This window comes from Myotis brandtii, unplaced genomic scaffold (genome assembly GCF_000412655.1).
Source record: "Myotis brandtii unplaced genomic scaffold, ASM41265v1 scaffold420, whole genome shotgun sequence".
Lineage (NCBI taxonomy): Eukaryota > Metazoa > Chordata > Mammalia > Chiroptera > Vespertilionidae > Myotis > Myotis brandtii.
In genome coordinates, this window is record NW_005366109.1 from 1,999,837 (window position 1) to 2,012,605 (window position 12,769).

A 12,769-nucleotide genomic window follows, 5' to 3' on the forward strand; every position below is an offset into this window, starting at 1 on the left:
CCACGCCCTCTCTCTACACTACACTGTCCACGCCCTCTCTCTACTCTACACTGACCATGCCCTCTCTCTACACTACGCTCACCACGACCTCTCTCTACACTACGCTGACCACGCCCTCTCTACACTGACCACGCCCTCTCTCTACACTATGCTGACCACGCCCTCTCTACACTACACCGACCACGCCTCTCTCTACACTACACTGACCACGCCCTCTCTCTACTCTACACTGACCACGCCCTCTCTCTACTCTACACTGACCACACCCTCTCTTTACACTACACTGACCCCACTCCTCTCTATACTACACTGACCATGCCCTCTCTTACATTACACTGTCCACGCGATATAGTTATTTTCAAATGTTTAACTCACTCTGGAGCTTGAGGCCATTTGGATGCAAAACTATACTGGTTTTTCTGGTTTTTCCTCAGAGTCTTGACAGGCCACACCAGTCTGTGGTGGCAGATACCTGCGACAACTTGTCATTCACTGTTAACATATGTGGCGGGCTGGCACGGCCATGGCATACTCAGCCCCAGATTGGGCACCTTATGTGGCGCACCAGCTCAGCCAGGTTCAGTGAGCCCGAGGGGGGGCAGTGAAGAATTAGAAAAGACAGACAAGAGGAGAAAGCTGGGTCTCAGTGGGATGCTGCCCTCTCAGAAGGAGAAAGACAGCGCCACGGACTACAAGCCGTGTCTTTTCTAAAAAAAATATATTTTTATTGATTTTTTTACAGAGAGGAAGGGTAGAGAGTTAGAAACACAGATGAGAGAGAAACACTGATCAGCTGCCTCCCGCACACTCCCCACTGGGGATGTGCCCGAAACCAAGGTACATGCCCTTGACCAGAATTGAACCTGGGACCCTTCAGTCCGCAGGCCGACGCTCCATCCACTGAGCCAAACCGGTCAGGGCCGTGTCTTTCTTTTATAGCCAAATTCCACGAGGCAAAGTAAGGGCGTGGTCAAGATGTTTACAGCATTCTCGTGGATTTCGATCCTACTCATTACATGCACCTGAACTCTATCAAGCCCACATCACTGACACGTGGGGACACGTGTTCGGACCATAGGTTCAAGCTTACAACTGTAGCTGTTGGCTATCATTGTGCTGGGAGGGCTCTGCCTTCCAAGCTGGGACTTGCACGTGGCCATGAGAGAACTGTGCCCTTTCATTAGTCTGAGGCTTGAACCTGTCCAAACACTGTAGCCGCTCTCCACAAACACAGATCGTGATTTCAGTAGACGGAGTTTGCTGAAGCGGAGGAGACAGTAAGCTTGGCCTGTTATCCTGCTCCTGTAAAACCACCCTCAGCCTCTTGCCGGTGTTTGTCTCCACGGTGGTGCCCTCAGCGCACAGCAGTGTCTGAGGACTTGTCTGGGGGACAGTTACTGCAGCCGGCGTTGGTTGGGTGGGAGAGCGCACCAATGGTTAACGGAACTTTAGGATTGAAGGGGCTGGGGATTTCTTCCAACCCTGTGGCTTCCTTCTGCCGAACCCAAGCTGTCCCTAACATCCGAGGGGCTCCGAGTGAATGGACCCCAATCCGAGTGACTGCGCTCACCTGCCTGTCCCCAAATCGCAGGACGGCAGGGCTGTGACAGCTTAGAAATGCCTCCAGAGTGAATAACAGCCCATCTCCTTGTTGTTGTGTGTGAGGGGGTTTGATGCAGTGGCTTTAGCCTTTATGATTCTAGTCTCTGCACACAGTTACCTGCCTCACCACCCACCTGGCCCCTGGGGGCCTGGCCAGCCTCCACCCTATACTGACCTTCTCACCAATCCCACTGCCCTTGACTCTACTGGGATGCTGGTTCCAGGAATTCTCATATCTGGCTTGTCCAGGACCTTCCTTGGTTCTTCTCACCTCCCAGAGGGCTGGTTCTTGTCCTCTTTGGGGCTCTTCCCAGGCAAGTTCCACCCTTGGCCCAGCCCTTTGTGGATGACCTCAGTCATTCTCATCGGTGCCGCTACGCATCCCTACCCATGACTGACTTGTCTGAAGCCCCAGCCTGAGACTCTGATCCTTCACTTCCGAGCGCCAGCGTCGGACACGCCCTCCCCTGCGGACTCCCCAGCACTACCCCCGGGCATCTTCCTCCCGAAGCAGCCCTGCCAGGATTCTCCTCTGTGGGCCTGTGCACCACCCTTGTCCAGATCACATGAGCTCTGATGAATGGTCCCTCACACCCAGCAGCTTGGAGGAAGGAACCAGGAGAGCATAGCGTCATGAAGCTGAGGGGGGAGGTGGGAAATGGTGACAGATGCCCCCGAGGTCAGGTCAGAGAGGGCCGGAATGGTCAGACGGCCTGTCAGCAAGGAGACTGTTGGCCAGAGAGCTCAGTGGAGTGGATGGGAAGGTAGAGGAGCCGCAATGCAGGGGAGTGAGGGAGAGACAGAGAGTGAGTGTGGCCGGCAGGGAGAATGCTAAGTGGGACCCCAGAGACCCAGATCATAGCAGAAATTTGGCTTGAAAGAGGAGAGGCAAATTGGAGGCATCGCTTTAAAAAGGAAGGATTTTCTTTCTTCTTTTAATGACAGGAGAAACGTGAGCTTATTCAAATACTGGTGAGAAGGGGAAGGAGCCAGGAGAGAGGGAGAGGGTCAGAGAGAGGAACAGGGAGATAGAGCAAAGAGACCCAAGAGGGTAAAAGAGGCAGGAGGGTGGCTCCCCCGCGGACAGATGCAGCCAGCCAGGCGGAGGGGCCCCTCACCTATTGGAACAAGAGTGATGAGGGAATGAGTTGGATGCAGGAGAGTTTGTAGGTTTAGTGGCAAGGAGTTAGGGAGTTCCCACCTGATGCTTTCTATGTTCTCTTTGAAGGAGGAGGCATGACCTCGGGAGGCAGTAAGTGTTGGAAGAGAGACTTGAGGAGGGAGCAGAAGTTTGGGAAAGAGGGCTGTGGTGGTGTGAGCATGTCGAGGCTGGCGATGGTGAAGCATGGTGGTAGCTGTGTGTTCGCCTCAGGCATGTTCGTAGCCTGGTACAGGTATAAGAAGGGGGACATTTGATTCATGCAGGATTGAGGGGGTGCTGGGCAAATGATGAAAAGGATGGGTCCAAACTAAATAGGAAAGGAGGTAAAGAAAAGGGAGGAGGAGGTCTTCAGAAATGATGAATTCAAGGAACTAAAGGGTCAAGATGCTGAGAGGGGTGCCAAAGAGACCCAGAAGATGGCAAGATGCTCAGTGCCCGGGGCAGGTGGCATTTGGCAGGGACAGTGAGGGGGGAGGGGCCTGTGGCCAGAGGGTGTGGCTGTGGAAGCAGGGAGATCCTCATAAAGGATGAAGGAGGACTAGGATGGTATCTTCAGAGCCGAGCCAGGTTCTAAGGGCAGGAAGAGGGCGAAATGTGCTGTGACGAGGCAGGAAATATTGAAGAGTTTGTGCACCATTGAACCACCCCAGGGAGCAGTGGGAAGGTTTGGGAGGGCGGGCACGGTGTGAGGTTGGGTTGAGGGAAAGGACACATAAAGCAGCACATGGAGAAGGCGGAGCAGTGGGAGGAGTCTGGCATTTGGCGGGTGAGACTCGGTGGGCTTAGCCGATCCCAGCCTGACCGGGAGTGGTAGCCCAGCTCTCCAGCTGGTACCCAGGCGCTCCTGGAGCCAACGGTGTCCTGGATGGAGGACCGTGCAGAGCACGTGCGCCTCAGGGGATGTGGAGAGAGTGGTGGTACCGCTGACAGCCTTCTTAATCTTGCGCTCGTCTCATGGGGCATTTCTCTTCCTGCTGTCAGATTTGTTTTGAAAACAAATGTGGGCCAGTGGCCTGTCAACAGCCTCTTGCGCAGATCTTTATGCCGAGCGTGGTCCTCAGCCCTGCCTGCCGGGAGCATCGCCGGGGAGTTTCGGTCCATACGATTGCCGGGTGCCCAGACCAACGGCCTCAGAACCTGTGGAGGGGAGGCCTCTGGCGTCTGTGCAGTTAACTTTCTTAAAGGCTCCACTGGCCACTCTAATGGGTGCAGAACCTCAGCGTGGGCCTCTGCCTCCCAGTCATGTGGTCCGTCCATCAGCAGCGCATGGGCATCCCCTGGGAGCGGGATAGAAAGGCGGAACCTCAGGCCTCACCCCTGACCAGCTCCTGAGTCAGAGCCTGCACTGTAATGAGCGCTCCTTCCCCGGGTGGGACCTGCGCCTGTAAACAGGGCTGACGCCGGAGGCCCACCTCTGAAGATCCTGGCTTTACTGGTCTGAGCCTGGGAGTCGGGATTTTTAAAGGCTGCCCAAGTATTTCTCATGTTTAGCCAAGTTCAAGATCCCTGCCTTAGAGCATCCAGCAAAGTCAGGAAAGGTGCCCGGGGTGCTTTTATTCACCTGGTGGATCAACCCCGTCTGCGTTTAATGGTTTCTGACCTTTTCTTTAACTTACCAACGAACTCCATGTGCTTCTCATTGGGGGCAACACTGCCCGTCTTAAACTTGTGGCCAGAACATCATTTCTCCTCATTTTCAAAGACGCTACTGGGAGGCATGGTAACTGATAAGACAGGAAATACCGCACAACCCATAAGGCCTGTTACATAAGGACTGGTTCATTTATTAAAGGAAAAAAGGTGTTGGCCATAGAACCATCATTACTGAGTGCCGATCAACTCCTTATAAAATTGAGAAGCACAATATTCCTGATTAGTTATTTCTGTCGTCTTTTCTAAGACCCTGTGTGAAAATGATCCTTAAAGCACTCTACAGCGTTCTTTAAGCCAACTGATTGCACCGTCAAATGGCGGTAATTGGTTTGCTGAAATGTTAGGTTACTGCTATTGTGTGGATTAAGATATGGCAAGTGTTACTTTAGGCCTGTCTCCAAAATGTAATTCCTGCTTAAAAGTGAGTTTTTCAAAGAACAAGCTTTGACACAGGTCTTAGGAAACCATTGTGCTGTGTAAGTCTTGAAGGGAAACATTTATGTAAAGCACCTCGCTCAGACCACACGTGACTCCCACATTTGAATATCAAATCGCCCCTTTTCACGTAGGTGGCTACCTCTCGGGGAGAATAGAATGTTATTATAATTGAAGACTTTCCGCAACTTTTTCTTTCTCACTTCAGAGTCAGACATATGAATGTATGAATCACTCTCCACCACTGGTGACTGAAATTTGGTTTAGGAATTATTAAAACTGCATTGGTGCCAAGATAAAAAGTACTGCTTTTCAAGCTTTTATTTAAAAAAAAATATATCAATGGTCTTTTCAGGTTTCAGACAACATCGATTTCGCCTCCATTAGACTTGACAAAAGTCTACAAGAAAGTCATTTTTTAAATTCAATAATGAACTATTCAGTGGATTCATTATGGTTTGAGTTCCACAAGATCATTTCAAGATCATTTTTTTTAAAGAAGCCAAATGAAAACTATCAAGAATTGAAAAAAAAATTTTTTTTCTCCATGTTCTCTGAGTGGGCCCAGTCCTGGAACAGCCCCTTCTCCCCCGCCCTGGGGCCTCAGACACATGTCTTTAACACTTCCCTTTCTAGTAGCTCCAGGTAACGTGTATTCTAGATTCCACTCAAGGGCAGATGAAAGGGCTTCCTAAGCATCAGGAGGCCCTTCGCTGAAGTCAGCAGGAGGGAGGAGGGGCAGGGGGAAGGGGCCTCTCCTAACTGTGCTGGAGTTGGTCTGTGACAGCGAAGGGAGGAAGTCTTGTCACAGAAGAGAGAATCCTGCTCCTCCCTCACCTGGCACTTGTCACTGTGGCATTGTCCTGAGGGCCATACGGAGGGAGGCTGAATTCGCAATTTAGTTGGAACTTAAAATGTCACAGAAAAATTCAATTATTACATTTGCGCAGACGGATGGTTGAGACCGGGATTCACGTCTTGTGCGTTATGACCTGTACACTCATAGGTCAGTGATGAATTGTAAAATGTCACGAAATCGGGTCAATTGAATTCCCAGGACTCTGCTTGGACACACCGTGTCCACTACAGCACATGAATGATGAAAATGGCAAGAAGGGAGAATTGGACTTTATTATTGTGGTCATATGTACACTGACTGGCAAGCATGCGAATGTTTGTTTCACTACTGAAGCATGGCATCTCCGGTATTTAAAATGGAAATCCACATAATCGCGTGCTGATGAAATCACCTCAAATGACCCCACACAGAGAGTAAGAAGTTGCTGCCAGGCAAACTTCGCCATGTTTCCCGCCCTTGGAGTTAACTTCTCGTGTCTTAAAATCATCCTTTCTACCAGGCACTCGTGGTTTCCTGAAACTATAGCTTTAGAAGGATCAGTCACTCATTGATTGACCAACTAACTTTTTGGGGGGATTTACACAAGGCCTCTCCTGAAGCCCCAAATCCTGTGTTAGTGAGCACTGACCAACCTTATCCGATGCAAATACAACCAAATCGTTTGCCTGCTTGAAATACTGAGTGGCTTCCCACCATCCACAAAACCAAGTCCAAACTCTGACCCTGAAAAATCCCTTCTCTGCCTTTGTTCTGACCTTACCTGCCATTACTGCTTCACCTTTAGCCTAGACCTCCACGCCTTCGCACATACTGTTCCTCCAGCGGGAACTGTTCCGTCTGGAAACGGCTGTGTATCTTTCCAGCGTCACCTTCAGTTTCATCTTCTCAGTTCTCGTGTGGTTCACTCTGTTCGCCTCTTTGCTCACAGCGACATTGGGTGATAACTCCTGCCTCCTTCCGGACGGAGCTCCTGGAATGCTGGGCCCGTGGGTGGCTCTTCCTCTTTGTCGTCATCCCACTCGGAGCAGTGCCTGGTACACCTGGTGGCCACTCCCCGGAGAGTTAACAAGTGAATGGGTGTCCCCACCCCCCAAGTGTCTAAGTTAGTAACCAGGGAAGAGCTTGGCAATGGGAAAGCCTGACCTCTCTCTGAGCCAGGCTAGGGGCCTGTGCTTTCTTTCCAACTCCAAGGGATGTTAGCTCTGTGCCTGTAAGTATGTCTGCAGCGTGGCCTGGCATGATGGTCAGTATTAACCTGGAGGCCTAAGTGTGATATGTAAGTCACCGGTAAATTCTCCTAAAATCCTGAAGTCCATTTTGCAGTTTAGGGTATAGTTTCTAACACCAAATGCTACTCTCCAAGAAAACCTTCTCTTACGGATGTGAATGCATCGTTTGCAAATATTAAGTTTAAAGAAAGGCCACAAAATGCAGAGCCATGTATTGTCTTAAAATAACTGTATTATGCATATTAAAGCATGCAGCTTTCCTCTCCAGCGTGATTGCTTTGTTTGATCAAATTGAAAGTTGGGTTTTCTATTTTGGCATTATGAAGAAATGAAATGGTTCCATTATAGCAAATAGAAGCTCGATAATGGCTTGATTCAAGTTTTAATTGGAATGCCGGTCTCAGAATATTTTAGCATTCCAGTCTTATTCCTAGATATTGCGTCTTCAAATAGAGGCTATGAGCTGGGACCGGGTTACCATCCTCATAGGACTTGAGTTGCTGGAATCTCAGGAGAATGTCAAACCAAGACTCTTGTCTGAGGCAGAGAGGAAGCTGTTCTGCTGTGAGCTGACGGGAAACATTGAGCTCACAGCAGGTCCCCATAGAAACAAAACACTAAGAAAAATATCCCCGGAGGTTTGATCTCAACTCCTCTTGGACAGGCAGCCTTTGGAGACTGATAAGCAAATAGCAATTAGCTCTGCTCCCTTTGTTCCTGAAGTGGGCTGCGTGCGCCCGTCAAAATCCTTTTTCTTTTTCTTCAGGCTTCCTGACAGCCATGCGGCAAGAAGTGACCCGCGCCCACAAAGGCTGGGCCCTGGACTCGGTGACCATCCACAATGAAGTTCTTCGGCAGACCAAGGAGGAGATCGTGGCACCCCCTGCGGTAGGCGCCCCGGGCAACGACAGCTGGAGCTGGGGCACAAGTTCAAGTTCTGCCTAAAGCTGACCTGTGTGCACCTCAGTCCAGCCTGCTGGCTTTGCAGCCCGGGTTCCCTCGTTTGCAACCAGAACAAGCCCTGGGAACTCGTTTCTTTATAATTACAGGTCACACGGTGTTTGCGAGGAAGGGGTGTCCAGCTACTGCTGTGGCTGCTTGGGGAATGGGCGAGTGTCAGGGCCCTGGTAGAGACTAACAGGACCGGCAGGCCTGGGTGCTGGGCCAGTTCCACCTGCAGGACCCCGGGTGGGGCACAGGGAGGGGCTCAGGGTGAGCAGACTCCCTTGGGAGCCACTGTTTGTGTTATTGGAGAAATGCATGATGGTCTTTCTCTGTTGCTGGTGGGAGTGGGGATCTTGGGGTGCCACTGGAATAAGCATTTCTGGAGGCCCCCACGGGAGGATGGGATGTGGTAGAAAGCTGTATTTGCATGGAATTACATCCTTGGGTTTCCAAAGTCCCATTTCCCTGAATCTGGTCCTGGAACATGTGCAATTGAGGATTCAGCAGAACTAGAAGCCAGCATCCAAAGTTTCCTTTCCATGGTGGAATCGGGTCTGGTTTAGGCTGGTTGTAGCCCATTAGTCCACTGTGTGTGTGGTCCACATGGCCACGTGGGTGAATGCAGGAGCACGAGCGTCCCACAGGCCAGCATCTCGAACCAAGAGGCAAGAGCCGAACTCCTCTGTTTAGGACCTTAAGTATCTCAAATATTCCCACGCTTGCAGTGGCCACACCTATTCTGGCCAATGAACTGTTCCCAGGTGTGATTGACAGGCTAGTACCTTCCCTGTGCCACCCAGACTTTACTGGGCACGTGTCTCTTCCTCCTCTGTCCAGGCTGGTGGCTCCCTGGGGAGTGTTAAACCGCAGCTTCCCGGCAAAGCTGCACAGATAACTCTGATATCTGGCCTGCCCTCTGCTTCTTTCCTGTTCATCAATGACTGGGTTCATTTCCAAAGGCATCTTACCTGGACACTTAGCTGCTTTCTGAACTCGGACACGTTCTTTACCTTTGTGAGCCTCAACTTCTCCAACTGTAAAATGAGGAGGCTACCCCAACCTCAGGAAGGTGGTTGTGAGAGTTTAGTGGGATCATTTAGGCGTGGTGCCCGACCCCACGTAGACACTCAGTACATCTTCGTCCCCTTTTCTCTCTCCCCGACTTTCACTCCCTCAGCTGTCGGGTGAGGGCATGGACCGTGAGACTCCCCAGGCCTGGCCCCTCTGCCCCTCTGTAACAAGGACCTCCTTCCCTCTGGCTTCCAGGAGTGTGGTCTTTCCTCCTGCCTGAGGTCTCACCAGAGCACCTTTAGTCTCTGTATGTCCAGCAGCAACAGGCTTGTCCTGTCACGGGCCTCAGAGCTCTCCCAGCTTCTTCCCATTATGCGATGCAAAGTCAGGTCCACGTTGTTAGGTGTCTGGTCAGCAGCACCCCGTTTCCGGGTACCCAGATCTGCATGAGTTTCCTAGGGCTGTGGTCATGAAGTACCACAAACGGGGAGTGAGGGGACTTAAAACAATAGAAATTTATTCTCTCTCAGCCCAGGGGGCCAGGAGCCTGAAGCCAAGGGGCTGGCAGGCTGCTTTCCTGTGAAGGCTGTGAATAATCCGCACCTCCTCCCCCCGCCTCTCCTACTAGCTTCGGGGGGTTCCACCATCCTTGGCTTCCTTGACCTGTGGCTGCATCACTCGACGCCCCGCCTCCACTGTCAGTGGCCTTCTCCCTGTGTGCACCTCCGTGTTCCTCTCCTCTTCTTGGGAGAACACCAGCCAGAAGGAACTTGCCTCTTCCAATCCGTACGACCTTAACTAGTTACATCTGCAAAGAACCTATTTCCGAATAGTCACATTCTAAGGGTCTGGGTGGACATGGATTTTGGGGTGACACTATTCAACCCACTGCACCTTCTAACTACAGCTTTGTAAGGTTCTGAGATGGACAGCAGCCTTGAAGGGTGCAGTTTCCTGTCGGATGGTACCTAAGTGGCTGTTGTTCACGCAGCAACCATCATCCAGCAGCTAATGATGTTCTGATCCCATGGGCTTGCCCCTGGGTTTACTGTCAAACCAAGTACCTCAGTTTTAGATTCAATAAAGGCAGCCCTCGTCCTGTTAGAAAACACTCTGCAATAATCTTGCTGGCTTTTATTATCATTACTAGAGGCCCAGTGCACAAAATTCATGCATGGGGGGGGTCCCCTCAGCCCAGCCTGCACCCTCTCAAATCCGGGACCCCTCAGGGGATGTCTGACTGCCACTTAGGCCTGATCCCCGCAGTCAGACATCCCTCTCACAATCCTGGACCTCTGGCTCCTAATCGCTCACCTGCCTGCCTGCCTGGTCGCCCCTAACTGCCCTCTCCACAGCCTAATCACCCCTAACTGCCCCCCCTGCTGGCCTGGTCACTCCCAACTGCCCCCCCCGCTGGCCTGGTCACCTCTAACTGCCCCCCCCGCTGGCCTGGTCACCTCTAACTGCCCCCCCCGCTGGCCTGGTCACCTCTAACTGCCCCCCCCGCTGGCCTGGTCACCTCTAACTGCCCCCCCCGCTGGCCTGGTCACCTCTAACTGCCCCCCCCGCTGGCCTGGTCACCTCTAACTGCCCCCCCCGCTGGCCTGGTCACCTCTAACTGCCCCCCCCGCTGGCCTGGTCACCTCTAACTGCCCCCCCCGCTGGCCTGGTCACCTCTAACTGCCCCCCCCGCCAACCTGGTCACCTCTTACTGCCCCCCCTGCTGGCCTGGTCATAGGCAGCCATCTTGTGAGGGCGTGAGGGTTAATTTGCATATTACATCTTTATTATATAGGATACTTACTCCCCCTACCTGGTCCTCGCTGGAAATGGAAAAAGGGTCACCATCTTCCACATATTAGTATATACACTTTATAAGCTGACGTGATCATTGGAGTCTCCTGTGATTCCCTTTAGCCTCTCTTGGCTTATCTTGCTGGATATGTGTTCTGTGGCTCCCTTGGCTACAAGGTCAAGTTCAAACCCTTCAGCTTAATGTCCAGACTCTCCTCGCTCGGGTGCTGACTTATTGTACCACCCCTGGACCCGCTGCTGAATCAAATGCGGCAGCTGCCCACCTACCCAGCCTCCCTGCAGCATTGCTCCTGCCCGGGGCGCCCAGCCTCTCTCCTCCATCTTCCCATGTGCAGCCCCCCTTCAAGGAAACATTCCCCACAAAGACCCTGAGCACTCGGCCCACAGTGCCTTTCCCTGCACTGGGCCTCCCATGTGCACTAGGCAGCCCTCTCACACGTGTGCCGGTGTTGGTGTTAAACTCTGTGTGTGTCTTGTCTCCCTATTCAATGGTGGAACCTCAAGGGCAGGTCCTACTGTGTGAAAGAGAGACTCGAGGTGATGGACAGCCAGTGCTGAACCAATCGTGCCCACCCTTCCCCTCACACCCAGTCTCATCCACCTCCCAGCCTGGGCAGAGAGGGAGGTCTGACCCTTCCGCTGCAGGGCCTGGTGGCACAGACCTCACTTCCTCCTGGGCCTGAGATGATGGTGGAGCCATCGGTTGGCGTGGCTGATGCAGGTGGAGGTCCCACATGGTGCCTGGCTCCAAGTCCTGTTCCCTGCTCCCACCCTACCCTATACCAGTTCAGACCCAGCCTCTGGGACACTTGGATGGGCCTCTGGTTCACTCAGACCCAGTCTCTGGGACACTTAGACCCGGTCTCTGGGGGACTCAAATGGGGCCCGGATGGGGCCTCTGGGAGACTGTTAGGCCCCTGCAGAGCCGGTTCAGTGCTGGCTAAGTTTGTTGTCGCCGGCAGGCCATCTGACGCCCAACCCACGCCTAACCCACCGAGAGCAGGAACATTCCTGCAGGGCTCGTGGCCTCGAGGTTGGCTGCAGGGAAATGGGCTCCTACCTCACTATGCGGTGTGCCCAGCGGGCTCTCTTCTTTGGGGAGCTCCTGAAGATTGGGGTGTGTCCTCTTTCCAAACGGACAGCCTTCGCTACAGTAACGGGTGCCCACTCACAGCACCTGATTTTTATACTCCCCATTGCCCTCTGCTTGGCTCCTCCAGGAAGGAGTGTATATCTATGGGCTGTACATGGACGGCGCGGCCTGGGACAGACGCAACGGGAAGCTCACGGAGTCCACGCCCAAGGTGCTCTTCATGCAGCTGCCCGTGCTGCACATCTTCGCCATCAACTCCACGGCGCCCAAGGACCCCAAGCTGTACGTGTGCCCCATCTACAAGAAGCCCCAGCGCACCGACCTCACCTTCATCACCGTGGTGTACTTGCGGACCGTGCTGTCCCCAGATCACTGGATCCTCAGGGGAGTGGCCCTCTTGTGTGACGTCAAGTAAGGTCATTCCCACTCGCTGAGAGCACAGGAGCCTCGTCGACGGCCGCTGCCACCGGGAGTCAGAACCGTGTCTTCCCCTGGTCACTGATTTGTTATCTTTCTAAATTAAAAAGTCGATATTCTCTAACCGCTTATGTGTGTGTGTGTTTTTTCCCCATATCCATATTCCAAAGGATAATTCTAAAGTAATGCTTTTCATTTCAGGCAACCATATTCCATCATCATTACTTGTTAGAACACTCTGGAAGGTTTGGATTTTAAAAATCTAAAAGTATTCATTTGTTGCATCCTAAAAGGAGTCTAGTAAATGCAAACTTTTCATTCTAATGAATTCCACTTTCCCTTCAATAAAATCTACCCATGTCCATGATTTTCGTTGGAGCTTGGCCTTCTGTCGGTGTCTGTGAAATGGGAACGGGGTGGGGGTCCCGGTTCGGTCAGCACCCCTAGGGTCCCAGCTGGGTGCTGTCTGTAAGCGCTTTGGAGCCCAGAGAACTCTGTCCTTCGCTCGCCCCTCCTGCCCAGTTCTACAGAGATAACGCAGCGCACAT

At 52.4% G+C, this 12,769-nt stretch overlaps 1 protein-coding gene across 1 annotated transcript in view; it reads left to right on the forward strand.

The window, feature by feature from the left end:
- The window catches only part of DNAH8 (dynein, axonemal, heavy chain 8), a 272,357-nt gene extending 260,067 nt beyond the window's left edge, over positions 1 to 12,290 (forward strand). Inside the window, exons 89-90 of the mRNA XM_005873788.2 lie at positions 7,707 to 7,828; positions 11,932 to 12,290. Of these exons, the coding sequence (XP_005873850.1) occupies positions 7,707 to 7,828; positions 11,932 to 12,219 (410 nt within the window). The 3' untranslated portion in view covers positions 12,220 to 12,290. The remainder of the gene's footprint in view (positions 1 to 7,706; positions 7,829 to 11,931) is intronic.
- The last annotated feature ends 479 nt before the right edge of the window (positions 12,291 to 12,769 follow it).